Source organism: Dipodomys spectabilis, unplaced genomic scaffold, assembly GCF_019054845.1.
Source record: "Dipodomys spectabilis isolate Male_0828 unplaced genomic scaffold, ASM1905484v1 ptg000763l, whole genome shotgun sequence".
Lineage (NCBI taxonomy): Eukaryota > Metazoa > Chordata > Mammalia > Rodentia > Heteromyidae > Dipodomys > Dipodomys spectabilis.
The window spans coordinates 345,795-373,573 of record NW_024871440.1 but is presented as its reverse complement, the minus strand read 5'-3'; the positions used below and the strand labels follow the sequence as shown (position 1 = coordinate 373,573).

Here is a 27,779-nt window from a genome sequence, read left to right as displayed (position 1 = left end):
CGGGCCCCGCCCATCCCCTCGTGGCCCCGCCCCGCCGGGCCCCGCCCTTCCCCTCGTGGCCCCGCCCCCAGCCGGGGCCCTGCCCGTCCCCTCGTGGCCCCGCCCCCAGCCGGGGCCCCGCCCGTCCCCTCGTGGCCCCGCCCCGCCGGGGCCCCGCCCCCAGCCGCGTTAGCGCCGGCCGCGCTGCGCTGCGCCGAGCGATGACTAGCCGCGCCGGGCGGCCGGCGCGCGGCCCGGGGTGGAGGCGCGGGGCCGGGGCGGGACCCCACGCGGCCCCGGGGCTTCCTGCCGCGGCGCAGGTTTCCTGGTAGCGGGCGCGGCGCGGGAGGCCGCGCGGGCGCCGGGTCAGCATGAGGACGCTCCGCAGGTTGAAGTTCATGAGTTCGCCCAGCCTCAGTGACCTGGGCAAGAGGGAGCCGGCGGCGGACGAGCGGGGCCCGCAGCAGCGCCGCGCCTGCGCCAACGCCGCCTGGAACAGGTAGGGCGCCGCGCTCGGCGGGGCCGGACAACTTTCCCGGCCGGCCCGCGGTGGGAGGAAGCTCGGCGGCGCGCTCGCACAGCCCGGCCGGCCGCGCTGGGGGCCGCCGGGGGCGGGGACGGCAGGAAGCCCTGCTCGCCCGCAGATGGCGGCCGCCGAGACTTCCTGTGTTCGCCGAGCGGCCCCTCGGACCGGGTGGGCGCTGGGCGGCCCGGGGTGGACGCTGGCCGGGGGCCCGGGGTGGGCGCTGGCCGGGGGTCCGGGGTGGGCGCTGGCCGGGGGCCCGGGGTGGGCGCTGGCCGGGGGCCCGGGGTGGGCGCTGGGCGGCCCGGGGTGGGCGCTGGGCGGCCCGGGGTGGGCGTTGGGCGGCCCGGGGTGGGCGCTGGGCGGCCCCTCGGACCGGGTGGGCGCTGGGCGGCCCGGGGTGGGCGCTGGCCGGGGGTCCGGGGTGGGCGCTGGGCAGCCCGGGGTGGGCGCTGGCCGGGGGCCCGGGGTGGGCGCTGGCCGGGGGCCCGGGGTGGGCGCTGGCCGGGGGCCCGGGGTGGGCGCTGGGTGGCCCGGGGTGGGCGCTGGCCGGGGGTCCGGGGTGGGCGCTGGCCGGGGGTCCGGGGTGGGCGCTGGGCAGCCCGGGGTGGGCGCTGGCCGGGGGCCCGGGGTGGGCGCTGGCCGGGGGCCCGGGGTGGGCGCTGGGTGGCCCGGGGTGGGCGCTGGCCGGGGGCCCGGGGTGGGCGCTGGGTGGCCCGGGGTGGGCGCTGGCCGGGGGCCCGGGGTGGGCGCTGGCCGGGGGCCCGGGGTGGGCGCTGGCCGGGGGCCCGGGGTGGGCGCTGGGTGGCCCGGGGTGGGCGCTGGCCGGGGGCCCGGGGTGGGCGCTGGCCGGGGGTCCGGGGTGGGCGCTGGCCGGGGGCCCGGGGTGGGCGCTGGCCGGGGGCCCGGCGTGGGCGCTGGCCGGGGGCCCGGGGTGGGCGCTGGCCGGGGGCCCGGGGTGGGCGCTGGCCGGGGGTCCGGGGTGGGCGCTGGCCGGGGGCCCGGGGTGGGCGCTGGCCGGGGGCCCGGGGTGGGCGCTGGCCGGGGGCCCGGGGTGGGCGCTGGGCAGCCCGGGGTGGGCGCTGGCCGGGGGCCCGGGGTGGGCGCTGGCCGGGGGCCCGGGGTGGGCGCTGGGCAGCCCGGGGTGGGCGCTGGGTGGCCCGGGGTGGGCGCTGGCCGGGGGCCCGGGGTGGGCGCTGGCCGGGGGTCCGGGGTGGGCGCTGGCCGGGGGCCCGGGGTGGGCGCTGGCCGGGGGCCCGGGGTGGGCGCTGGCCGGGGGTCCGGGGTGGGCGCTGGCCGGGGGCCCGGGGTGGGCGCTGGCCGGGGGCCCGGGGTGGGCGCTGGCCGGGGGTCCGGGGTGGGCGCTGGCCGGGGGCCCGGGGTGGGCGCTGGCCGGGGGCCCGGGGTGGGCGCTGGCCGGGGGCCCGGGGTGGGCGCTGGCCGGGGGCCCGGGGTGGGCGCTGGCCGGGGGTCCGGGGTGGGCGCTGGCCGGGGGTCCGGGGTGGGCGCTGGGCAGCCCGGGGTGGGCGCTGGCCGGGGGCCCGGGGTGGGCGCTGGCCGGGGGCCCGGGGTGGGCGCTGGCCGGGGGCCCGGGGTGGGCGCTGGGTGGCCCGGGGTGGGCGCTGGCCGGGGGCCCGGGGTGGGCGCTGGGTGGCCCGGGGTGGGCGCTGGCCGGGGGCCCGGGGTGGGCGCTGGCCGGGGGCCCGGGGTGGGCGCTGGGTGGCCCGGGGTGGGCGCTGGCCGGGGGCCCGGGGTGGGCGCTGGCCGGGGGTCCGGGGTGGGCGCTGGCCGGGGGCCCGGGGTGGGCGCTGGCCGGGGGCCCGGCGTGGGCGCTGGCCGGGGGCCCGGGGTGGGCGCTGGCCGGGGGCCCGGGGTGGGCGCTGGCCGGGGGTCCGGGGTGGGCGCTGGCCGGGGGCCCGGGGTGGGCGCTGGCCGGGGGCCCGGGGTGGGCGCTGGCCGGGGGCCCGGGGTGGGCGCTGGGCAGCCCGGGGTGGGCGCTGGCCGGGGGCCCGGGGTGGGCGCTGGCCGGGGGCCCGGGGTGGGCGCTGGGCAGCCCGGGGTGGGCGCTGGCCGGGGGCCCGGGGTGGGCGCTGGCCGGGGGCCCGGGGTGGGCGCTGGCCGGGGGCCCGGGGTGGGCGCTGGCCGGGGGCCCAGGGTGGGCGCTGGGCGGGGGCCCGGGGTGGGCGCTGGGCGGGGGCCCGGGGTGGGCGCTGGGCGGCCCCTCGGACCGGGTGGGCGCTGGGCGGCCCGGGGTGGGCGCTGGCCGGGGGCCCGGGGTGGGCGCTGGCCGGGGGCCCGGGGTGGGCGCTGGGCGGCCCGGGGTGGGCGCTGGCCGGGGGTCCGGGGTGGGCGCTGGCCGGGGGCCCGGGGTGGGCACTGGCCGGGGGCCCGGGGTGGCCAGGGGTCCGGGGTGGGCGCTGGGCGGCCCGGGGTGGGCGCTGGCCGGGGGCCCGGGGTGGGCACTGGGCAGCCCGGGGTGGGCGCTGGCCGGGGGCCCGGGGTGGGCGCTGGCCGGGGGCCCGGGGTGGGCGCTGGCCGGGGGCCCGGGGTGGGCGCTGGGCGGCCCGGGGTGGGCGCTGGCCGGGGGTCCGGGGTGGACGCTGGACGGGGGTCCGGGGTGGACGCTGGACGGGGGTCCGGGGTGGACGCTGGCCGGCGGCCCGGGGTGGGCGCTGGCCGGGGGCCCGGGGTGGGCGCTGGCCGGGGGCCCGGGGTGGGCGCTGGCCGGGGGCCCGGGGTGGGCGCTGGCCGGGGGCCCGGGGTGGGCGGGGGCCCGGGGTGGGCGCTGGCCGGGGGCCCGGGGTGGGCGGGGGCCCGGGGTGGGCGTTGGGCGGGGGTCCGGGGTGGGCGCTGGGTGGGGGCCCGGGGTGTGCACTGGCCGGGGGTCAGGGGTGGGCGCTGGCCCGGGGTCTGGCCTGGGCAAGGGCAGTCCGGGGTGGATGGTGGCCTTGGCCTTGCAGCTGTCCATGGGTGGGGCAGCTGTCCTGAATCCCAGGGAGGACCGTCTCTAGCAGGTGGATGCAGCAGCCTCCCCCTGAGCTGCTGGAGAGTGGGAAGGGAGACGGCTTATTGAGGGATTTCCCAGGGGTCTGCCCCTGAGCCCTAGCGGGAGGGGGAGGCTGCTGTTCAGGGGCGCTGCAGATGACTCCCCACTCCCACCCTGGCCATGAAGCCTGGCTCCGCCCACTGTCTAGGCCACGGGGAGCCTGAGTGTTGCATATCCGGGGGCCACAGGGACCCCGTTGGCCCTGTGCCAGGACAGGTTCTCTGAGAGGCTTCTGTTCTGCTCTCCACTAAGTTTCAAACGGCTTGAGGGCTGCCTCAGTTTCCCCCTGTCTAGTGGATCTGACCAGGCCTCACCACATCAGAGAGGAAAAGACTCCTGTTAGGGGCTTCTCATACCCCGAGAACGGCGCCACAGACTCTTAGTTCAGATCCTGCCTTCTCTTCCCTGCCTTAGGCATATTACTTTACATCTCTGGTCCTCAGTCTCTTTGTCCGTAACGTGGGCAGGTGGCTGTGGGCTCCAGCAGACCACTGAGGCGTGAAATGTGGAAATGCACCGTAAAAGCCCCCAGCGGTGTCTGGCACATGTAGGACCTCAGAATTGGCAACTCTGGCTCCTGGGCTGTCCACAGGACACCCAAAGAGCCTCCAGCGAGCTTGTAAACTGTCTCCCACCCCCAGCTGGGGTCTCCTGGCCGAGGGGGGGGGCTGGCAGGGAGGTCCCCTCTCTCCCTTCCTGTGTGGCTCTTGCGGGAGAGGTCACCCGTCCTGCACAAAGCCCTCCTCAGTGCCCGGCAGACGGCAGCGCGTGCCTGCCCCGCCACGCCGTCTCAGGGCGGCCTCTGGGTCCCCGAGGCCCTGCGGTGTGCCCGAGCCCTGCTCGTGGCTTTGGTTCCCTTCACCTCTGGCCTGACCCAGTCAGGGAGGTCTGCCCTCCCCTCTGAGCTGAGACGCAGGGCGCCCCAGCATCGGGGCCACCCCGCTCTCCCCCGAGGCACAGAGAGGCCAAGGGTCTTCCCCAGCCTGTGGTGGAACCGGCATCCCGGGTGCCCTCTGCCCTGAGGCTCTGACTGCCCCCTCGGCCCACACAGGGCACCACAGCCCACGCCAGGACAGGCCGCCTGTCCAAGGCACATCCCTTTACCGTGCAACCGAGTCAGCGTCCCAGGGCAGCACTGGGCAGCTTCAGACAATAGCGCTGTGTCCTCGAGGTTCCGGAAGAGGGGGACGTGAGGATGGGCCTGGCTGTGCCTCTGACGGCTGTGGGGCCTCCTGCACCCTTGGCCTGCGGCGGCTTCCGCCAGTCCTGCCTGCGTCCTCACAGGGCCTTAGCTGCCCAGCTCTCTGTCTTTCTCATGAAGACAGCAGCTGCTGCATTCTGGCCCACCACAGATGCGGGGCAACGGCATCTCAAGACCCCTTCCTCCGTTTTACCCGCCCAGACCCCGTCTCCAAGTCAGATGAAAGGTCTCAAGTGCATATGAACATCTAGGGACTACAGCGACCCGGGGCTCACCCCTAGGCTCCCAGAACCTCAGTCTCCTCACCTGGCCCTGCCCGCCCTGTCCCGAACCTCGGTCTCCTCACCTGGCCCTGCCCGCCCTGTCCCGAACCTCGGTCTCCTCACCTGGCCCTGCCCGCCCTGTCCCGAACCTCGGTCTCCTCACCTGGCCCTGCCCGCCCTGTCCCGAACCTCGGTCTCCTCATCTGGCCCTGCCCGCCCTGTCCTGAACTTCGGTCTCCTCACCTGGCCCTGCCCGCCCTGTCCCGAACCTCGGTCTCCTCACCTGGCCCTGCCCGCCCTGTCCCGAACCTCGGTCTCCTCATCTGGCCCTGCCCGCCCTGTCCTGAACTTCGGTCTCCTCATCTGGCCCTGCCCGCCCTGTCCTGAACCTCGGTCTCCTCATCTGGCCCTGCCCACCCTGTCCTGAGAGCTGAGCCTCATCCAGTGCTCATTGTTGTCAAACCCGTGCTGTGCTGCGCTGCGCTAGGCTGGGCATAGGTGCCCCCCCGAGAACAGCCCAGGGGAGCCAGGAAGTAAGGCAGGAGACTGTCCAGGGAGCGGGCACGGCGGTGCAGACCCGCTGACCGCATTGCACAAGCTGCATGCCCTGCCTGGGACAGCAGCGTCTACAAGCTGCATGCCCTGCCTGGGACAGCAGCGTCTGTAGGCAGGCTCGGCATGCGCACAATCGAGGCTGGGTCCTAGTTCCTGCTGGAGTCTTCCCGAGCTCCACTGCGTTCGGCAGCCCAGGCTTGCCAGGCCTGGGGCAGAGCCGCCTGCTGTGGGGCTGTCCCAGGACAGTGGGTCCCCAGCACCTCCTCCCAGGGGGCTTTACCTGCGTGGGCCTGTGGCGCTCCAGGCTCTCCGTGTTAGAGGTTGAGCAGCATCACGCTCCCATGCTGGTGGCCAGAAAGAGAGATGCAGGCAAGGTGTGTGAAAGCAGCGTTTATCAGGGAAAGGATACTTTCAGCCACACACCAGCAGCTCACATCTGTAATCCTAAGTACCCAGGAGGCTGAGATCTGAGGATTGAAGTTTGAAGCTACCCCAGGCAGGAAAATCCATGACACTTATTTCCAGCTGACCAGCAAAATTCGAAGTGGAGTTGTGGTTCAAGTGGTATAGAGTGCTAGCCTAGCCTAGAGTGAAACTAAGAAACTGCCCAGACCCAGTTCAAGCCTTAGACCTGCGTGCATGGCACACACGCACACGCACAACGGATGGGCACACACAGACACACAACCACAGCTTTAACCTTGTTGAGTTGGGCCTTGAGAATTTCCTAGCCCCAGGTCAGATGAGCAGCTGTGCCCCGAGGCTGGGGGAGGTTTACAGAATCCCAGCATAGAAATGACGTGGCGTTCCCCTGGTTTCTAGAGTATAGGGCGTGTGCACGGGCTGGCATCTGGCCTCTAGGGTATGGTGCGTGTGCACGGGCTGGCATCTGGCCTGTAGGGTATGGGGCGTGTGCACGGGCTGGCATCTGACCTGTAGGGTGTGGGGCGTGTGCACGGGCTGGCATCTGGCCTGTAGGGTATGTATGGGGCATGCGCACAGGCTGGCATCTGGCCTGTAGGATATGGGGTGTGTACACAGGCTGGCATCTGACCTGTAGGGTGTGGGGCGTGTGCATGGGCTGGCATCTGACCTGTAGGGTGTGGGGCGTGTGCACGGGCTGGCATCTGGCCTGTAGGGTGTGGGGCGTGTGCACGGGTTGGCATCTGGCCTGTAGGATATGGGGCGTGTGCACGGGCTGGCATCTGGCCTGTAGGGTATGTATGAGGCATATGCACGGGCTGGCATCTGGCCTGTAGGGTGTGGGGCGTGTGCACGGGCTGGCATCTGGCCTGTAGGGTATGGGGCGTGTGCACGGGCTGGCATCTGACCTGTAGGGTGTGGGGCGTGTGCACGGGCTGGCATCTGGCCTGTAGGGTGTGGGGCGTGTGCACGGGCTGGCATCTGGCCTGTAGGGTATGTATGGGGCGTGTGCACAGGCTGGCATCTGGCCTGTAGGATGTGGGGCGTGTGCACGGGCTGGCATCTGGCCTGTAGGGTGTGGGGCGTGTGCACGGGCTGGCATCTGGCCTGTAGGGTGTGGGGTGTGTGCACGGGCTGGCATCTGGCCTGTAGGGTATGTATGGGGCGTGCGCACGGGCTGGCATCTGACCTGTAGGGTGTGGGGCGTGTGCACGGGCTGGCATCTGGCCTGTAGGGTGTGGGGTGTGTGCACGGGCTGGCATCTGGCCTGTAGGGTATGTATGGGGCGTGCGCACGGGCTGGCATCTGACCTGTAGGGTGTGGGGCGTGTGCACGGGCTGGCATCTGGCCTGTAGGGTGTGGGGCGTGCGCACGGGCTGGCATCTGACCTGTAGGGTGTGGGGCGTGTGCACGGGCTGGCATCCTTCTTTTGCTGTTAGGCTGGAATAAAGCCTTTTCTCAGGCCTTCGGTGGGTGGGGCCCTGGCCTCTGCCTCCTGGAAGGGACACATTCCACCTGCTTTCCCACCCCCAGGCTCCCCCCCCCCATCCCCTGGGAAGCTTCCAGAAGGTGTCAAGAGCCACAGCAGCCCTCAGGGGACCCATGGGTATCCCAACATCCTGAGCCAGTGCCTAGCTAAGACCACACCACACCCCGGGGGCCCAGCGTGGAGAGGTCCTGGGCAGGCAGGACTAGGAGAAAGTTTGTCCCAAGGCACTGGACCCCCCTCTGGCAGCATCCACGGGGGGCGGGGGGTGGAGGGGAAGGGGCAATCTCGCCCTCAACCCCGTGGAGGTCGGGGCCAGGGCTCTGAGTGCAGACTGACCATGAGCCAGCGTCGGTGCCAGTGGCTGTGGCCCCACCCCAGCCGCTCCCCTCCCGGCATCGCTGGGCACCTCACTGCTCAGGCAGGGGGGCCCAAGTCCCAGGCCTGAGCAGGTCCTTCTGTCCCGTAAGCCTCGACGCAGACTTCAGCGTCCCTGCTTATAGAGAAAACAGGCTCAGAGGACCCAGCGCAGGACCCAGGCAGGACCCACAGTGGCCTGTGGAGGCAGAGGAGGGTGTCTTAAAGGGCCCGTGGAGACTGGCCCTGGTGCTAGCCTCGGAGGGGCCTCACGCTGGGAGGAGGGCGCCCACGTGCCTGGGAGGGGCTCTTGGCGAGACAGTCCAGGTGGCCGCGTGATCAGGGGCCTGGAGATGGAGGAGGAGCTGGCAGCCAGGGTGCTGGAGGCAGGGAGTGGGCTTCACCTCAGGAGCCCCCAGAAGGAACAGCCTCCTGACCCCAGGGCCCGAGCCTGGGAGACTGAAGTCGAAGCTTCCAGCTGAGCCAGCTGAGGCCAGCCGTGGGCTGCAGGGCCCTGAGGTCTCTTGTTCTGGCTGCCACAGGCCACCCACTCCTTGGCCTCTGTCTCCCATCAGAGGCCGGGGGTGGAGAGAGACCCTTCTAGAGACACAGCCGCGTCTCCAGCCCTGCCCAGCGCCCAGGAAAGATGTAATCCCCTTGGGGTGAAATCCCCCTAGGTCTCACAAGTCCCTGGCTGGGCGCCCCTCAGCAGCAGCCTGGCTTCCTGCGTGGGCAGGTGAGTGACACCGAGACCCGGCCCCGCCCCTTCCTGCCAGCCTCGGGACCACGGTCCCGGCCCTTCTGACTGCGGCCTGAGCCACTGACTTCCCGGCTTCTCCCTGCACCCCAACCCAGCCGAGGGGGGCTCTGGACTGGAGGCGCCTTCTGGGGAGGGGAGGGGAGGGGCTTCCTGGGGAAGAGGAGGGGCTCCTGGGGAGGGGAGGGGCCTGGGAGGGAGCAGCCCTCCGCTGGAGGAGGGGCCTGTCCCGGAAGTACCCAACCCCTGGCTGGCCACTAGGGTTTCACTTCTACTTTGGGGGTGCCCTCCCCTTCCTCTCCAGGTGGCAGAGGAGGTTTTTTGTTTGCACTTTGAAAAGAATGTGTAGTCTCATGGAGCAGGGGAGAAGAGGGGAAGTGGGGGTCTACCGTGTGCACCCCTAAGGGGCCAGGGAGGGTTGGGGAAGAGCTCAGGCCAAGGTTCCGACTTGATGGCCCTGCCAGGTGCGGAGCTGAGTGATTTGGGCGAGTTCCTGGGCCTCAGTGTCACCCGGGAGGCCTGGGGCGGTCCAGACCCAGCCACCGCGGCCACGCCCCAGACACCCGGCCTGGGCCAGCCCCAGACCAGCGAGGGCTGGAGCCCGGCTAGCGGAGCCGCACGGGGCCGCATGCCCCAGACCAGCGAGGGCTGGAGCCCAGCTAGCGGAGCCGCACGGGGCCGCATGCCCCAGACACGCGGCCTGGGCCAGCCCCAGACCAGCGAGGGCTGGAGCCCGGCTAGCGGAGCCGCACGGGGCCGCATGCCCCAGACCAGCGAGGGCTGGAGCCCGGCTAGCCGAGCCGCACGGGGCCGCATGCCCCAGACCAGCGAGGGCTGGAGCCCGGCCAGCGGAGCCGCACGGGGCCGCCGCGGGGAGAGTCTTTGCCCCCCTCCCCGGCCGCACCGAGGGGGCAGGCGGCCTCCTGGCCTCCGGTGGAGGCCACAGCCATACCGCTTGCTCAGACCAGGGACTTTGAGTGGGTCAGGGACGCGTTGGCGGGGATCACGGGGGAGAGGAAGGAGAGACAGGCTGGTCAGCACGGGCCGACTCCCACCCTGGCATCTGACCTTCCTCCTCCTCCTCCTGCCTCACCTCCAGCCGTACCAGGCCGCGTGAGGTGGGCGCACGTCCCAGCACTGCAGGGCCTGGGACCCCACTGGCACCCAGGCACCCAGACTGGACGGCCACCGTGGCCTGTGACCCAGAGGAAGGCGAGGCCTGGAGCGGGGAGGCATGTGCAGAGGTCCCGGGGCGGCAGCGTCTCGGGGGCGACCACGTGCAGCGGATGCACTGCAGGATGCGCAGTGCTCAGCGAGCCGGGCTTCGCAGGGCTCAGCTCCCAGGCAAGGCTTCAGCGCGGGGCCCGGCCCCACGGTGTGCACCGTGTCGGAATTGGAGCACGGCCACACGGGACCTCCGTAGCCGCACCGCGGAGAGCGGCTGGCGGGGCCGCGTCCCTCAGCGCCCAAGAGACACCGCGGCTTCACAGAAAGGGGTGGGTGCCCGCTTCCAGGTGTGTGGGGGGTGTGCGTGGGTGTGCGCGCGTGCGTGTGTGTTCCGAGGGGGGGGTGCGCGTGCGTGTGTGTTCCGAGGGGGGGGTGCGCGTGCGTGTGTTCCGAGGAGTGTGTGTTCTGAGGGGTGTGCGTGGGTATGTGTGTGTGTTCCGGGGTGTGTGTGTGTGTTCCAAGGGGGGGGTGCGCACGTGCGTGTGTGTTCCGAGGGGTGTGCGCGTGCGTGTGTGTTCCGAGGGGGGGTGCGCGTGCGTGTGTGTTCCGAGGGGGGGGTGCGCGTGCATGTGTGTTCCGAGGAGTGTGTGTTCTGAGGGGTGTGCGTGGGTATGTGTGTGTGTTCCGGGGGGGGTGTGTGTGCACGTGCGTGTGTTCTGAGGGGGGGTGTGTGCGCGTGTGTGTGTGTTCCGCGGTGTGTGTGTGTGTTCCAAGGGGGGGTGCACGCGTGCGTGTGTGTTCCGAGGGGTGTGCGTGTGTGCGCGCGTGCGTGTGTTCCGAGGGGTGTGTGTTCTGAGGGGGGGTGCGCGTGTGCGTGTGCATTCCGAGGGGTATGTGTGCACGCATGCGCGTTCCGAAGGGTGTGTGTGTGTTCCGAGGGGTATGTGTGTGTGTGCATGTGTGGTGGGTGTGCGTGGGTGGGTGTGGGTGTGTGCGCGCGTGCGCCTGTGTACTGGGAATGGGGCTTGAACTCAGGGCCTGAGCTTTTCCACTCAAGTCTACTGTTCTATCACTTGAACCACCTTCCACTTGGGCATCTTTTCCTAATTGGATCTAAGAATCTCATGGACTTTTCTGCCCTGGCTGGCTTCAAACCAGGATCCTCACATTTCGCCTCCTCAGTAGCTAGGATTGATTCCGGGCGTGAGCGCCGGTACCGGAGGCTGCTGGCGCTGGGACGCCTGGTGTTGGGAGCTGTGACAGGCAGACGGGCGGAGGGAGGGGAGGGGGCAGCCGAGGGCAGGGCAGGCAGAGGCGGTGGTAGGCCCGGGCTGGCTGGGGAGGGGTGGGCGTGGCGGTAGGCCCCGGCTGGCTGGGGAGGGGTGAGGAGGGGCGGGCGTGGCGGCGGTAGGCCCAGGCTGGCTGGAGGAGGGCTGGGGAGGGGTGGTTGTGGTGGTGGTAGGCCTGGGCTGGCTGGGGAGGGGTGGGGAGGGGCGGGCGTGGTGGTGGTAGGCCCAGGCTGGCATGGGGAGGGGTGGGGAGGTGTGGTTGTGCTGGTGGTAGGCCCGGGCTGGCCAGAGGAGGGCTGGGGAGGGGTGGTTGTGGTGGTGGTAGGCCTGGGCTGGGGTGGGGAGGGGCGGGCGTGGTGGCGGTAGGCCCAGGCTGGCGTGGGGAGGGGTGGGGAGGGGTGGGCGTGGCGGTGGTAGGCCCAGGCTGGCCGGAGGAGGGCTGGGGAGGGGTGGTTGTGGTGGTGGTAGGCCCCGGGCTGGCTGGGGAGGGGTGAGGAGGGGCGGGTGTGGCGGTGGTAGGCCCGGGCTGGCTGGGGAGGGGTGAGGAGGGGCGGGTGTGGCGGTAGGCTTGGGCTGGCTGGGGAGGGGTGGGGAGGGGCGGGTGTGGCGGTGGTAGGCCCCGGGCTGGCTGGGGAGGGGTGAGGAGGGGCGGGTGTGGCGGTGGTAGGCCCGGGCTGGCTGGGGAGGGGTGAGGAGGGGCGGGTGTGGCGGTAGGCTTGGGCTGGCTGGGGAGGGGTGGGGAGGGGCGGGTGTGGCGGTGGTAGGCCCGGGCTGGCTGGGGAGGGGTGGGGAGGGGCGGGTGTGGCGGTAGGCTTGGGCTGGCTGGGGAGGGGTGGCCGTGGGGGGGCCTCATGCCTCTCTCCCCCCCCACAGCATCCACAGCGGTGTGATCGCCGTCTTCCAGCGCAAGGGGCTGCGCGACCAGGAGCTCTTCAGCCTCAACGAGGGTGTGCGGTGAGTGCCGGCCGTGGGGGGCAGCGGGCGCAGACTCCCCCACCCCTGACTGGCATCGCAGCCGGCGGCCGTCAGAGAGGAAGGACCCTCTGCCGCGTGGCGGCACTGTCCAGCCGGGCCATCCCAGCGCCCAGCGCCCTCGGAACCGAGGGCTGGGCAGCGGTGGAGGACCCGGCACACTAGGCAGCCTTTGGGGCCGCCGCTGGCAGCCAGGCTGCAGCAGTCGGGAGGATGGCTACCCGCGATCATTTGTAACAGAGAAGGCTGGAGTTCAGGGTGGTGGAGCTTCTTGCCCCAGGTCACACAGCAGGTACAAGGAGGTGTAACCAGTTTCCTTCCAGCCCTGACCCACAGCATCCTGTCCTGGGGTCATAGACATAGCCAGAAAAATAAGCAGGAAACCCCTTCCCCTGCAGGCACAGCGCGCACAGGCTGCGCTCTGAGGCCCCTTCACCCCCCAGCGCACAGGCTGCGCTCTGAGGCCCCTTCACCCCCCAGCGCACAGGCTGGCTTGGGGCGCCCCAGGTGTCAGAGGCAAGGACAGTTTGCAGTGGCCCTAGGAAGGGTGCTGGTTTGGGGCTGGGTCCCGCGCAGCGGTGAACGTGGCGTGCAGGGAGGGGGCTTCATCGTCCCTCTCCGCCACGCGGGGCCGGCTCACCTGCTCGGTTCCTCTTGTCTGTCTGCCACTCCCTTCCAGGGGGGCTTCCAGGCTTGTCTGAGCCCCGCTCCCACTTGGTGGCCAGGCTGACCTCGAGCACCCAGGCCCGAGGCGGCCCCCGGCCCGCAGGACGCCGCTCATGCTTGTTTTGTTGTGCTAGTGCATCTTGAGCTCAGGTCCTGGGCACCCGTAGCTTTTAACTAAAGCCTGGCGCTCTACCACGTGGACCACAGCTCCACCTCTGGCTTTGGAGCAGTTCACTGGTGATAAGGGAGAGGGTCACGGACATTCCCGCCATCAGACCGCCATCCTCAGATCTCAGCTCCTGAGTACGGGGATTGCAGGCGTGAGCCACGGCGCCTGGCAGGACAATGGAGCTACCCCTGGGCTCCCTGGTCCAGCCTTAGGCCTCCTCAGAGGCCCTCCCAGAGCCTCAGTTTCCCCCCGAGACCGTCCCGGGCTGGGGGCTGTCTCACGGCAGCGGTCGGAGTGGCAGTCTGGCACTGGAGGTGGAGTCCAGCCTCGGCCTAGCTGACCGCACGGGCTGGGGTCACCTTCCTGGCTGGGTGGGGGCTCGCCCTCTCCCCGGCTTACCGCCTGGCCCTGAGCCTTCCCCACACAGCCTGAGCGGGGGCTGGGGCTTGGCCGGCCACCTGGAGCCCCGCACCCACGGTCCTGCCCCCCCGGGCTCAGTGGGCAGGGCCGTGTGGAGGGCGCCCAGCTGCCCCACCCCGCCCAGATGCCGTGCTGACCTGCAGGGGACTCCGCTGGGCCAGCTGTCCATGGACAGCCAGTGTCCTCCCCGGGGAGGGCGGGGAGGACGGGCACCACTTCCCGGATGCCGCGCCCCTGCTCCGCTGCCCCCACTGAGTCCACTGTTGGACGGAGAGGGTTGGGTTGGAACTAGTACTCCACCCCACTGTGTGCTGTGTGCCCTTGGCCAGTCACTTGACCTCTCTGAGCCTGTCTGCGTGTGTGTGAAGAGACGGAGCTGCCCTGGGGAGGGGGGACGGGGGCACTGGGGCAGGCATCGGGTTGACACAGCCCGCCAGGGGTCCCGTGCTTCACCGTCCTGTGCCCGTGGGCTTGCCCGCCAGGCCCCCAGCACGAGGCCCCCGCTCACCGCCGTCTCCCCCCACAGGCAGCTGCTGAAGACGGAGCTGGGGTCCTTCTTCACCGAGTACTTGCAGGTGGGTGCAGGTACCCCTCCCCTCCTTCCCATCCCACCTCACCCCCCGCCACGGGCAGGCCTGGCCGCCTCAGTTTCCCCAGCCAGCACTTGTTGTGAAGGTCAAATGTCAAAACAGATCCAAGTCTCCAGCCAGAGGAGTGATGCTACTTCCTGTGGCCACACAGCCAGACACAGCCGGACACACGGCCGGGCACACGGCCGGGCACACAGGCCCCGGCGGGTGCCCACCCCGCCCCAGACGCCCCCCCCCCCCCGAGAGCGGTGAGGGCCAGCCTGAGCTCCCTCATCACAGGATTACTGTTGGTCTGTCTTGGGTTGGGGGGGTTGGACACTGGGGTTGGAGCGCAGAGCGCCGCCAGCTTGCCGCCTGCTTGCTTGGCTGACTCCATCCCTCCAGTCATGGTTTTTGCTGGTCGGTTTTTGGAAATGGAGTCTCAGACTTTTCTGCCCAGACTGGCTTTGGACCGTGATCCTCAGCTGTCGCCTTCTGAGTAACTGGGATTATGGACGGGAGTCACCAGTGCCTGGCAAGAGTTGAGCTTTTCAGGTAGCGTCTCTTCAGGAAGGTCATGCTGGCCTTGAAATCATGATCTGCTTGCCTCAGCCTCCCTCCCGAGTGCTGGGACTGCAGATGCCTGCATACAAGTAGCTACAGATATCTACAGATACATTACACCCAGCTTGGGATTTTTTTTTGCCAGTCCTGGGCTTGAACTCAGGCCCCGGGTGCTGTCCCTGAGCCTCTTGTGCTCAAGGCTAGCACTCTGCCACTTGAGCCACATCGCCACTTCCAGCTTTTTCTGAGTAGTTTATTAGAGATAAGAGTCTCATGGACGTTCCTGCCCAGGCTGGCTTTGAACCGCCATCCTCATGTCTCAGCCTCCTGAGTAGCTGGGATGACAGGCGTGAGCCACGGCGCTGGCGAGCTTGGGATGCGTAACAGCCTGGCTGGTGAGACTGCATCAGGAACCCTCTCAGACGTATGAGTGGTGGTTAGGGTGTGGGTGCAGAGTTTCGCCAGTATTTTCCATTTCAGACAAACCGTGTGCCCTTAGCACCCCTCCCCTCCCTTCCCCTCCCCTTCCCTCCCCTCGTTCCCGGCTCAGCCCTCCCCTCCCCTCCCCTCCCCTCCCCTCGTTCCCAGCTCAGCCCTCCCCTCCCCTCCCCTCCCCTCGTTCCTGGCTCAGCCCTCCCCTCCCCTCCCCTCCCCTGTTCCTGGCTCAGCCCTCCCCTCCCCTCCCCTGTTCCCGCCTCAGCCCTCCCCTCCCCTCCCCTGTTCCCGCCTCAGCCCTCCCCTCCCCTCCCCTCGTTCCCGGCTCAGCCCTCCCCTCCCCTCGTTCCCAGCTCAGCCCTCCCCTCCCCTCCCCTCGTTCCCGGCTCAGCCCTCCCCTCCCCTCCCCTGTTCCTGGCTCAGCCCTCCCCTCCCCTCCCCTTGTTCCCGGCTCAGCCCTCCCCTCCCCTCCCCTCCCCTCGTTCCCCGGCTCAGCCCTCCCCTCCCCTCCCCTCCCCTCGTTCCCGGCTCAGCCCTCCCCTCCCCTCCCCTCGTTCCCGGCTCAGCCCTCCCCTCCCCTCCCCCTCGTTCCCGGCTCAGCCCTCCCCTCCCCTCCCCTCCCCTCGTTCCCCGGCTCAGCCCTCCCCTCCCCTCCCCTGTTCCCGCCTCAGCCCTCCCCTCCCCTCGTTCCCGGCTCAGCCCTCCCCTCCCCTCCCCTCCCCTCGTTCCCGGCTCAGCCCTCCCCTCCCCTCCCCTCCCCTCGTTCCCGCCTCAGCCCTCCCCTCCCCTCCCCTGTTCCCGCCTCAGCCCTCCCCTCCCCTCGTTCCCAGCTCAGCCCTCCCCTCCCCTCCCCTGTTCCTGGCTCAGCCCTCCCCTCCCCTCCCCTCCCCTCGTTCCCGCCTCAGCCCTCCCCTCCCCTCCCCTGTTCCCGCCTCAGCCCTCCCCTCCCCTCGTTCCCGGCTCAGCCCTCCCCTCCCCTCCCCTGTTCCCGCCTCAGCCCTCCCCTCCCCTCCCCTCCCCTCGTTCCCCGCCTCAGCCCTCCCCTCCCCTCCCCTCCCCTCGTTCCCAGCTCAGCCCTCCCCTCCCCTCCCCTGTTCCTGACTCAGCCCTCCCCTCCCCTCCCCTCCCCTCCCCTCGTTCCCGGCTCAGCCCTCCCCTCTCCTCCCCTCCCCTCGTTCCCCGCCTCCTTGGGCCTCTCGCTGGCTCAGGATCACCTGCCCGCCCTGCACCTCTCCTGTCACTGGGTTCAGCCAGGTGTGGCCCTCGTGCCGCGCTTCTCCTCCGCCTCCATGGGAGGACGCGAGGTCGTGTGGTCTCATCTGTCAAGCTGCCGCCCTCAGTCCCGCGTGCTGGCGTGACAGGACAGCGCCTCTGGCCCGGGTCCTTTCTGGGCCGCGGTGTACGTGGCACTGCCTGCCCTGCCCGGCCCTCGAAGGACTCGGCGGCCCCCTCTGCCTCCTGACGGGACGTGAGCGGGGCCGGGTGTGGGCTGTGGGCTGAGCCGGGCCCGGCGTGTCCAGCGTGGCTCGCTCCTCTGCGAGTCGCTGTGGGCCCGGCGTCTCCTGCATGGCTCGCTCCTCTGCGAGTCGCTGTGGGCCCGGCGTGTCCTGCGTGGCTCGCTCCTCTGCGAGTCGCTGTGGGCCCGGCGTCTCCTGCGTGGCTCGCTCCTCTGCGAGTCGCTGTGGGCCCGGCGTCTCCTGCGTGGCTCGCTCCTCTGCAAGTCGCTGTGGGCTGAGCCGGGCCCGGCGTGTCCAGCGTGGCTCGCTCCTCTGCGAGTCGCTGGCCCCTCCGGATCTCAGCTGCTTGCTTGTGGACTTCCCTCTTTGTGCTGGGGCTGGGCTTGAACTCAGGGCCTGGCACTGTTCCTCAGCCTTTTCACAGTTCTACTTTTGGCTCTTCCTGGTTAATGGAGAAGAGTCTCACAGACGTTTCTGCCGGGGCTGGCGTCAAACCAGGATCCTCAGATCTCAGCCTCCTGAGTAGCTGGGATGACAGGCGTGAGCCCGGACACTCAGCATTGCTGGTGGGCTCTTGAGTTCTTGTGGGCCAGGGGACACTGTAGTGTCTTCAGGACAGGGGTGACACCTCTTGATCTTTCCAGAACCAGCTGCTGACGAAAGGCATGGTGATCCTACGAGACAAGATCCGCTTCTACGAGGGTGAGTGTGGGCTGGGGCTGCGTGGGGGCCGAGCCTGGCCGCTCTACTTGGGGATGGGGGGACAGTGACCGGCCCGGAGCCCAGCAGTGCTCTGCCTCACCTCGCCACCGTTCCCGTGTGTTAGCTTTTACTTTTTTCTTTTTTCCTGGTCCTGGGGCTTGAACTTAGATCCTGGGCACTGTCCCTGAGCTTCTTTTGCTCAAGGGTAGCACTCTACCACTTGAGCCACAGTGCCGTTTCCAGCTTTTTCTGTGTATGTGGTACTGAGAAATCGAACCCAGAGCTTCCTGCGCGCTAGGCAAGCACTCTCCCAATAAGCCACCTTCCCAGCCCTGTGTTAGCTTTTGATCACCAACATCTGATAAAAACAACTTTGCCAGGTGCCGGTTTACACCTGTAAACCTGGCTACTCAGGAAGCTGAGATCTAAAGATTGTGGTTCAAAGGCAGCCAGAGAAGAAAAACCTATGAAACTCTTTTCAATTAACCACCAAAAATCTGAAAGTGAGCAGTGGCTAAAGTGGTAGAGGCCAGCCTTGAACGAAAAGGGAAAGAGCAGCGCCCAGGTCCGGAGTGCAAGCCCAGTGCTGGCACACCAAAAAAAACAATTCCTTCTGGCCACAGTTTGAGAGGTTTTGTGCGTGGTCTTGGCACTGGCTGTGGCTCTGGGCCTGAGGTGAGGCTGGACACGGCGGTGGGCCCTGCGTGGTCCAGCAAGCCTGGGAAGGGTCCCAGGACAGAATTATCTGCACGCCAGGCCTGGGGGGTCCCTGTCTCCTGGGGCAGCAGCAGGGCGCAAACCGCGTCTGATCCGGGGCTCACAGCCTGGCCTGCCCCAGGCTCCGAGGCCCCACAGGTAGACAGACGGCCTTGGCCTGCCAGGTCCCTGCGCCCGCAGACCCCTAGTGCCAGCCGCTCCTCGTGAGGGACATGATGACTCTGGACACCGGTCCTCCTCGGCGCAGCCGCCCCGTGGGCCGGCCTGGGCGTGGGCTGAGTGACCTTGGTCTCTGGGCACCGGGTGTGCCTGTGTCTTCTCCCTCTGCTCGCCTGGCCCGGCTCCGTGAGGCTGGCGAGGAATGGTGGGTGCTCTGCTCCCCGGCACTGCCGACCCTCTCCCAGGCCTCCCCGCCTGGGGAGGCTGAGCCCGTCAGATGGGGCCGGCCCCGGCGGGAGCGTGAGGGGTGCGAGGGGACCGGACAGCGGGCAGGGGCCCGGATCTGGGGAAGGTGACCCCGGAGCCGGCGGTACACCCCGCACCTGAGGAGCCTCCTCATGCTGGGCTGGCACATTCCTGTGGGGCCCACGGGAGCCAGGCCGGAGAACAGGGGCTTTGTGTGGCCAGGCGAAGGCCTGCCCACAGCACTGGGCCCGCCCTGGACAGCCCTGGCCTTCCCGGCTGGCCGCAGCCGTCCTGGCTCTGGAGGTTGGGCAGACTCCACGTGGGTGCTCGCCTCAGGGCAGGGGGCTTGGTCCAGGAAGGGGGAGGGCAGGCTCAGCCCCAGGGGACAGCGGCAGTCTGGCGGGACGGGCGGGCGGGTGGGCAGCTGCGGTGTCCCCTGGCAGGGGACAGCAGGGTGTGTGCTTGCAGCGTTGGCCGCCCTGCCCGGTCCCGGGGTCGCCAGGGGCCAGGGCAGCAAGGTGGAGGCCGTCTGGGCCCGTGCCTGCATTGGCGCTGGCTGGCTGTCAAAGCCGCTCAGGTGCAGGGCGCCCACCCTCCCTGGTGAGGCTCTCGGCAACAGCCCCAGCTCACAGGGCGGCGTGGTCTGCACTCGGGCCCTGCTCTGCCTTGGCTGGACCCGGGAGCCTGAACCTGGTGTGGGCCACGTGACCACAACCCCCACCCCGTTCCCCTGCTGGACACTCCGGGCTCTGCCACCACCTCCCCGCGCGGCCTTTGCCGGTGCCCTGGGACTGGACCACTGCGCCCCAGGAAGGGCCAGCGTGGTGCTGCCGTCTGCCACAGGCCTCCTTGCCCAGCCGGAGCCCGAGGCCCCCAGCCAGGAGGACCGCATGTCCCCCGGAGCAGAGCCCGGCCGGCTGGGCTGCTCTTCGGGCCTCTGGGCACGTGGCCCTGGCCAAGGCCTGGCTCTGTGTGACCACGTCTGCTTCCCACAGCCCCTCCGCCCTGAGGGCTAGAGAGGCCCGCGCCCGCGGAGCCCCACCTGGCCAGCGCCCAGGAGCTGAAGGGGCTGTGTGTGCGGCCCAGAGCCGGGTGTGGGCCACCCAGGAGGCTGGAGCCGGCCCTGCTGGACGGCCACAAGGACGACCTCCCAGGCCCAGAGCCGGGCGTGGGCCACTCAGGAGGCTGGAGCCAGCCCTGCCGGACAGCCACACAGACAACCTCCCAGGCCCAGAGCCGGGCGTGGGCCACCCGGGAGGCTGGAGCCGGCCCTGCCGGACGCCCACACGGACGACCTCCCAGGCCGGCCCCTCTGGGGGAAGGCTGAGCCAGGGCCCTCACGGTTTCCATGGGAACCTGGAGGCTGCGCGTGCTGTCAGGTTGGCCAGCCGCGGCCTCTTCTCCTTCAGATCCAGGCCACAGCAGCAGAGGCCAGGACACACACAGGCCCTCATGCGCCAGGTCCACGGCTCATCCCGCGCCACTTTCCACGGGGCTGCTTTGGGGATTTCCGCGCAGCCATGGGCCCCGCGCTGCCACCCCAGCCCAGCCACCCCCTCCTCCGGGAAGCCCTTCTGCTGATCCCATGCACACCCGGGCTCGGGCACGGCTGTGGTGAGGGCTCCCAGCCTCCTGCAGGGAGCGTGGAGGGGTGGTCCCGGCCTCCGAACTCCCCCTCCCCCGTCCTCCCGTGCCCAGCGTCGGGCTGGCATAAAGTAGTTCCTTTGCAAGCATTGGACAGACGTACAAGGTGTGTTTACTGGGCAGGGAGGCTGGGAGGGTCTGACCACCCCCCAGCTGAGCTCTTGCGTGGAACAGGACCTGGCGGCTGGCTGTCACCCCAACCTCTTAGCAGGCTGAGACCTAAGGATTGAGGTTCAAAGCCAGCCTAGACAGGAAAGTCCACAAGACAGCCCCAGTTAACTCGCAAAAAAGCCAGAAGTGGTAAAGTGCTAGCCTTAGGGAACGGGGTCACTGAGACCTTGAGGCCCTGAGTTCAAGCCTCAGGACTGGCACCAAAAGATACCCTGTACTGCTGGTCTCACGCAGCCAGCCAGGGCCTGTCGCCACCCCCCCCCCATGTGGCAGTGGGGAGCCTGGCGGCAGAGCTGCCGGTGCTGGAGGCAGCGCGCTCGACTCCTATCCCGGGTGAGCTCTGCGGGTGTCTGTCCTGTCCCAGGGTCAGCTCTGCGGGTGTCTGTCCTGTCCCAGGGTGAGCTCTGCGGGTGCCTGTCCTGTCCCAGGGTGAGCTCTGCGGGTGTCTGTCCCAGGGTGAGCTCTGCGGGTGTCTGTCCCGGGGTGAGCTCTGCGGGTGTCTGTCCCGGGGTGAGCTCGGCGGGTGTCTGTCCCGGGGTGAGCTCTGCGGGTGTCTGTCCCGGGGTGAGCTCGGCGGGTGTCTGTCCCGGGGTGAGCTCTGCGGGTGTCTGTCCCTGGTGAGCTCTGCGGGTGTCTGTCCTGGCCCAGGGTGAGCTCTGCAGGTGTCTGTCCTGTCCCGAGGTGAGCTCTGCGGGTGTCTGTCCTGTCCCCGGGTGAGCTCTGCGGGTGTCTGTCCTGTCCCAGGGTGAGCTCTGCGGGTGTCTGTCCCGGGGTGAGCTCTGTGGGTGTCTGTCCTGTCCCAGGGTGAGCTCTGCGGGTGTCTGTCCCGGGGTGAGCTCTGCGGGTGTCTGTCCTGTCCCAGGGTGAGCTCTGCGGGTGTCTGTCCCGGGTGAGCTCTGCGGGTGTCTGTCCTGTCCCAGGGTGAGCTCTGCGGGTGTCTGTCCCAGGGTGAGCACTGCGGGTGTCTGTCCCGGGGTGAGCTCTGCGGGTGTCTGTCCTGTCCCCGGGTGAGCTCTGCGGGTGTCTGTCCTGTCCCGGGGTGAGCTCTGCAGGTGTCTGTCCCGGGGTGAGCTCTGCGGGTGTCTGTCCCGGGGTGAGCTCTGCGGGTGTCTGTCCTGTCCCGGGGTGAGCTCTGCGGGTGTCTGTCCCGGGTGGGCCATGGCCACTTTGTGCCCACAGGACAGAAGCTGCTGGACTCACTGGCAGAGACCTGGGACTTCTTCTTCAGCGACGTGCTGCCCACTCTGCAGGCCATCTTCTACCCTGTGCAGGTGCGTGCCGGGGAGGGGCTGGAGCCCAGGGCTGGGAGCTGTGAGGCCGCCCTGCCCGACCCGCGCGGCCTTCAAGGCCCCCTGAGCCTGGCCCCCACCTGTGAGACCCGGCAAAGCCCCCCCAAGGGGCAGGAGGCCTTTCCCTGCACAGGAAATGGGGGGCTCTGCTTGGACAGGTCGTCTGGGGAGCTCTGGGGGCCTTGTGAGCAGGACTGGGGCAGGAGGCGATGAGCCACGCCGGCTCCTGTGTCTGCAGGGCAAGGAGCCTGCAGTGCGTCAGCTGGCCCTGCTGCACTTCCGGGACGCCATCGCCCTCAGCGTGCGGCTGGAGGATGCCTTGGCCCGCGCCCGCGCCCGCGTGCCGCCCGCCATCGTGCAGATGCTGCTCGTGCTGCAGGTGCGCAGGTGGGACGAGGCCCAGGCCCCGCAGCAAGGCCCGGGGCCAGGGTTAGGGGACCGCAGAGGACAGACAGGGCAGGGCAGACCAGGCCAGGAGCTGGGGAGTGCCAATGGAAGCCACGCTGTTCCTGCAGTCTCCTAAGACAGTGGGGCCGAGGCAGCAGGCTGCCTTGTCAGGGCCCGGACCACCCACCAGGGGGCCTGCATGGGACTCCTGGAGGGCCGTGTGGAGCCCCGCAGCCCTGTGCCCAGGCCGGGCTCAGCAGCATCTCCTGAGTCACGCGGCTGCTCATCCCTGGGGAGACACGCAGCCTCCCTGCCCTGGCCCTTCCCGTGCCCGCTTGGGGGTGGGTCTCCTTTCCTGAGAGGCCTGGCCACTGCCCCGCCCTGGAGGTGAGTTAGCCCAGCCCACATCTGCACCCCACACAGATGCTCAGAAAACATGCTGGCCCGCACCAGTGGCTCACACCTGTCATCCTAACTACTCAGGAGGCTGAGATCTGAGGATCACAGTTCAGAGCCAGCCAGGCAGGAAAGTCCGTGACACTGTTATCTCCAGTGAACCACCAGAAACCGGAAGTGGCACTGTGGCTCAAGTGGTAGAGTGCTTGCCTTGAGCTGAAGAGCTCAGGGACAGCACCCAGGCCCAGAGTTCAAGCCCCACGACCGACAACAACAGAAAAAAAAAAACCACATGCTGAGGCTTAACTCCAAGCCCTGCCAGGGGCGGCACACAAAGCAGACCAGCTCTCTGCCAGGACAGCAAACGCGGGTGATCCTGGCAGCCTCACCCTCAGGCCCGGGCTCAAATAAACCAGGAGTTTACACCTCCTGGAGGGAGGCGTGGGGCGGCCCCCAGCCCAGAAGGCAGCCTGTGGGAAGGAGAGCCGGAGTGAGGGTCGATGGCTGGCCCGCTCAGCCTCCCTGTCTGCACCTCTCTGGGGTGCAGACCCCCCTGGGTGAGATCAGGGGGCATCTCCCCAGGGACTACCCGAGAGCCCGGGGCACCACACTCCAGGGTGGAGGCCCTCCTTCTCTGGCCACGGGATCCCGTTGGAGCATCCTGACCCGGGAGGGTCGGTGGAGGGCCGGGAGGTCACTGTGGGTGTGGGGGGAAGGGACCAGACAGCCTGGCTGGACAAGGCTGTGACCCTCCCCCGGCCTGCCTTGCAGGGGGTGCACGAGTCCCGGGGCGTGACCGAGGACTACCTGCGGCTGGAGACGCTCATTCAGAAGGTGGTGTCACCCTACCTGGGCACCTACGGCCTCTACTGCAGCGGGGACGCCTTCGCCCACTCCTGCGTTCTGGGTAGGGGTGGTCCCGCGTGGGATGGGGGGCCGTGCAGCACACCCGTCCTGCCAGAGCTGTGGGGAGGCCCCATCCTGCAGCCCCACGGACTGCCTCAGCTGGGCCGTGGGACCCGGCCCTGACACCTAGTGGTCACCGCTGGCAACTGCAAGGTCCCCGGTGGGAGCCTGAAACAGGATGGGAGGTGGGGCCGGCTACTCCCCAGGCGGGGGCAGCGGGCAGCGGGCCTCCTGCAGCGGCCTGGTCCTGAGCTTAGAGCTGGGGGGGGCGATGGAGGCGCGTGGCGTTGTGTAACGCACAATGCGGCCTGGAGCCCAGCAGCGGCCCATCCCGGGAGCCAGTGGCCGGCCGCGTGGCTCCTGCGTGACCACAGCTCTCCCTGCAGAGAAGCGCCTGGTGCGCCGCTCCCGCTCCGGGGACGCGCTGGCCAAGAACCCGGTCGTGCGCTCCAAGAGCTACAACACCCCGCTGCTGAACCCCGTGGCTGAGCACGAGGTGGAGGGCCCGGCGGCAGCGGGCGGCAGCGGCAGCAGCATCCGCAGGCACTCCGTCTCCGAGATGACGTCCTGCCCCGAGCCCCAGGGCTTCGGCGACGCGCCCGGCCTGGGCCCCACGGGGCCCTTCCGGTCCTCCCCGACGCCCCACAAGGGGCCCTGCCCCAGCAGACTCTACCCCCCCCGCCCAGCCGCCCGAGCTGGCCCTGGCCCGCGGCTCCCCACCCACCTCCAGCCCCGAGACTCTGGTGGACAGGATCCTAGAGTCGGTAGACTCGGATTCCGAAGGGATTTTCATTGACTTTGGCCGGGGAGGAAGCTCTGGGACTTCTGATTTGGAGGGGGCTGGTGACCGGCAGAGCGTGGTGTGAGGCTGCCCGGGCGTTTTTACCCACCGTGTGTGTGTGTACGCGCGTGTGGTGTGCATGTGAGTGTGCAAGACTTTTTTACTCCAGTGGACCCTTGCCAGCCCCAACCCCGGTCACTCCTCCATCACTATATTCTCTAGGCTGCTGGAAGACCCGCCCACTTGCCTGCATTTGGGCTGTGGGATTGGACAGGGATCCTGCCCTTCACCCACCTGCCCCAGCCCTCAGCGTCCACACCCACCCCGGGAAATGTGAATCTGGTGGGTTCCACCGCACCGGCTGGGCTCCACCCAAAGGGACAGGGTTCTCGCCACAGCCAGGCCTGGGCAGCCTGGACTTGGGGGCAGGGAAGGTAGAATAAAACTCATCTGCCCCTGGATCCTTGACATCTTGGCCCTCACAAAACTTATCTGAGGCCCCCCTCTTGGTGGGGCACACCCCCAGCACCACCTGCCCATTATCGCAGCACCGCTTGCTTTCTGGCCCGGTTTCTCTGTCCCATCCTGATAGAAAGGCCCGGAAAGCATCCAGGGAAAGTCTGAGGATGAGGGGGGTGTGGATTACAATCCAAGTACTGGGACAGACCGAAGCTGGGGGAGGTAGGGGGAGGTGGATCAATGGAAGCCAGAAGCACAAGGTACATGAGCCACCAGGTCTCAGATGCCCACCTCCTCTCCATCGGCCAGGAGAATGCTCTGAGTAGGAGGGCCCCGAGTCCCCTGGGAGCCACACTGGCTGAGCTGAGCCTGGGCCCGGTGGGGGAGGGGGAGTCCCAGCACCCAGCCTCTGCTCCCTCCCTCCCACCTGCCACACGTGTGACCGCCAGCTTTCCTGCAGCCCCTCCTCCCGGGCCCATGGCCTCCTGGTCTTGGCTGGCCGGGCACTGTAGAGGCTCCACACCCAGCCTCCGGCTGCCAGGCAAGTGCTGGCCGGGCCAAGAGACTGACGTGGAGGACAGCAAGGCTGCCTTTGTGCCCTGGTCCACACTGCTGCCCGGCATGGTCATGGGCCTCACGAGCCCCCTGCCCTGGGACAGAGGCCAGCCTGGCTGGTGGCCTGGTGTGGCAGGCTGCGTTCCCGCAGGCAGTGGACACGGCACACACACAGCGCGCCTCCCTCCATTATCTCCTGCCTGACCCGCCGCTGCCCTGTCGCCTGGCAGACAGCGGAAGCCCACCCCCGCTGGGGCTCGGGCACTGCCAGGCCTGCTCTTGACTCCTGCAAGGTTTCTGGACCCTGGCAGCCTTACTGTACGCCCTGTCCCGTTGCTGGGAGGTTCGAGGTCCTGTCCTGGCTCAGCTATGACAGGCCACAGGGTGAGGTCTGGGCGGCTCAGCTACACTGCTCGCTCTCTCTCACACACACAATTGTACATTCAGACAGCCCTGTGTGCACACTCCTGCCCACACGGTCCTGGAGGGGGGCTGCAGAGCAGGTCCTCGGGTCTCAGCACCCAGCCTGGGCCTGTGAGTGCGGTGGCCCTGGGGTGCGGCGTGGACTAGAGGGGACAACAGGCCCGCCTTCTGTGACCTGGAGGCTGGAGGTGCCCCCCTGTCAGGTCCTGTAGTCAGCCACACGGTGAAGAGGAAAGGGGTCTAAGACCCCAATCCTGTGACACAGCCCCCCACCTGGCCCCATCTTTCCCTAATTTATTCCACCAGGCTTCGTCTCCAGGTGCAGCACGTGGAGTCGGGGGCTCACAGGTGGAGGACCCACTCCTGCCCCAGGCAGCGAGATCATCCCAAATGCAGAGGAGCGTGGTCATGGGCCTCACGAGCCCCCGCCCCCCACCCCCCCGCCCGGGCATTCTCTCTGGGGAGGGGAGGGATTTGGAAAACCTGGTAATGATATCCTGAGTGTGTATGCATGTGCACGCAGTGGACGCCATTCTCCTTGACTGCATCCCAGGGGAGGGGGTGAGCCATTCCCAACCCCCATGGGGGCTCTTCTGTGAAAGGGACAGCAATCTGGCAGGAGACCCTAGCCCCTGAGTTCCAAGAGTGACCACGGTCAAGTGGAGACATTGGCAGATTAAGTCTGCCAGGGCCGGGCCAGCTCCTCCGGAGGGGCCCAAGTTCCAGGTGCTGTGCCCTGTGGTCCAGGCCGGAGGGGAGGCAGGGAGGTACTCACTCTTCTCTAGTGAGCAGCAGGGGCCGGCTGGAGCACTGAGTTCCAGGAGACTCTTGTGGGCCACCTGTTCCTCCATGTAGGGACTGACCCACAGTCCAGGTGGAGGGCAGACAGCGCACAGAGACCTGTCCTGGAGGAAGATGTGTGTTACTGCAGCAGCAGCCCTCGGCCTGGCCCCACACACACACACACGCCTTCCCAGGTCCAGAGGCAGGAGAAGATTGGCCTGGGATATCTACCTCGCACCTGCCCCTCACGGGCACGGCCAGGACCGCCAGTGTGCTTTGTCACCCTCTGGGGACCCGGCATGGTGCCCTGCGGCCGTGTGGCACAGGGCTGTGTGGCTGTGGCACCTGGGGTCGTCTCCGCACAGATAGACGGGCGGTCAGCTCTGCCCCGAGGGGACAGCGCCCTGAGGGACGGCGCCTTGGCTCCCGGTTGACGACGTGATCGCAGGGCTGGGAACGGCACCCCCCCCCAGCCGCGAAGAGGGTGTCCAAGAACTGCTGGTGCTGGCGTGTCAGTGTCCCCTGTGGGGCTCAGCCTGTGTGGGCGGGGTCCCTAAGGCAGAAGGTGGAGGGCCAGGGGACACGTACTTGCCAGCCACACACCCCTGGGGGGGCTGGAGTTGCTGGGAAGGGCGTTCCTGCTCCAACAGGGACGATGGCCTAGAGCACCCTTCACAGGGGAAAGCAGCTACTGCAGCCCCCGCACACAGGGAGGCCTCACAGCACGGCCACCCGCAGGAGGGCCCAGCCCGCAAAGGTGCACCACCACATGAAGGCTCCGCCCCACAGGGAAGCTCCGCGCCACAGGAGGCTCCGCCCCACACGAAGCTCCGCCCCACAAGAAGCTCCACCCCACAGGAGGCTCCGCCCCACAAGAAGCTCCACCCCACAGGAGGCTCCGCCCCACAAGAAGCTCCACCCCACAGGAGGCTCCGCCCCACAGGGAGGCTCTGCCCCACCGGGAAGCTCCGCCCCACAGGAGGTTCCGCCCCACAAGAAGCTCCACCCCACAGGGAGGCTCCGCCCCACACGAAGCTCCGCCCCCACAGGAGGCTCCGCCCCACAGGGAAGCTCCGCCCCGCAAGAAGCTCCACCCCACAGGAAGCTCCGCCCCACAGGAGGCCCCACACCCCACAGGAAGCTCCACCCAACAGGAGGCTCCGCCCCACAGGAGGCCCCACACCCCACAGGAAGCTCCGCCCTCACATGAGGCTCCATCCCTGGGGCCTTGGGTCTCACCGGGCCGGGCTCACCGCAGCTCCCAAATCCTGCCTGGCCTCCGCACGCCTCCCGCCCTGGTCCATCACGGTGGGGGCTGTCGCTGTCCCATGCTGGGCACCAAAGGAGGCTGGGTAAACTGATTGATGGGCGGCCTTAACAAGGCACCAGGGCTTGTCGGGGGACCCGGACCAACCCTTGAGGCCTTCGAGATCGGCAGGCGGGCGAGCCCCCTGCTCGGCTACAATCAAATGGGGCCTAAGGACCCCGGAACACGGTGGGGGGCGCAGGTTTCCCCCATAGGCGGCATGCGGTGAGCTGCCCAGCACCCTTGTGCGGGCTGCACAGCGGCAATGCGGGCCCCGGCCCCGGGGGTGCGGGATGACCAGCTGGCTCAGGCCCCCTGCCGGGCCCCCGGGGGGTGCGGGATGACCAGCTGGCTCGGGCCCCCGGGGGGTGCGGGATGACCAGCTGGCTCGGGCCCCCGGGGGGTGCGGGATGACCAGCTGGCTCGGGCCCCCGGGGGGTGTGGGATGACCAGCTGGCTGGGGGTGCGGGATGACCAGCTGGCTCAGGCCCCCTGCCGGGCCCCCGGGGGGTGCGGGATGACCAGCTGGCTCGGGCCCCTGCCGGGCCCCGCCCGGG

At 69.3% G+C, this 27,779-nt stretch overlaps 1 protein-coding gene across 1 annotated transcript; it reads left to right on the top strand.

The window, feature by feature from the left end:
* The first annotated feature begins 259 nt into the window (after positions 1-259).
* Prr5 (proline rich 5) lies at positions 260-24,164 on the top strand. The gene is given in 9 exon segments (XM_042672719.1): positions 260-478; positions 11,920-12,000; positions 13,800-13,848; positions 16,943-17,000; positions 21,117-21,208; positions 21,465-21,605; positions 22,781-22,916; positions 23,302-23,588; positions 23,590-24,164. Coding segments are annotated over 9 exon segments (1,164 nt in total). The 5' UTR covers positions 260-350; the 3' UTR covers positions 23,782-24,164.
* Positions 24,165-27,779: the final 3,615 nt, after the last annotated feature.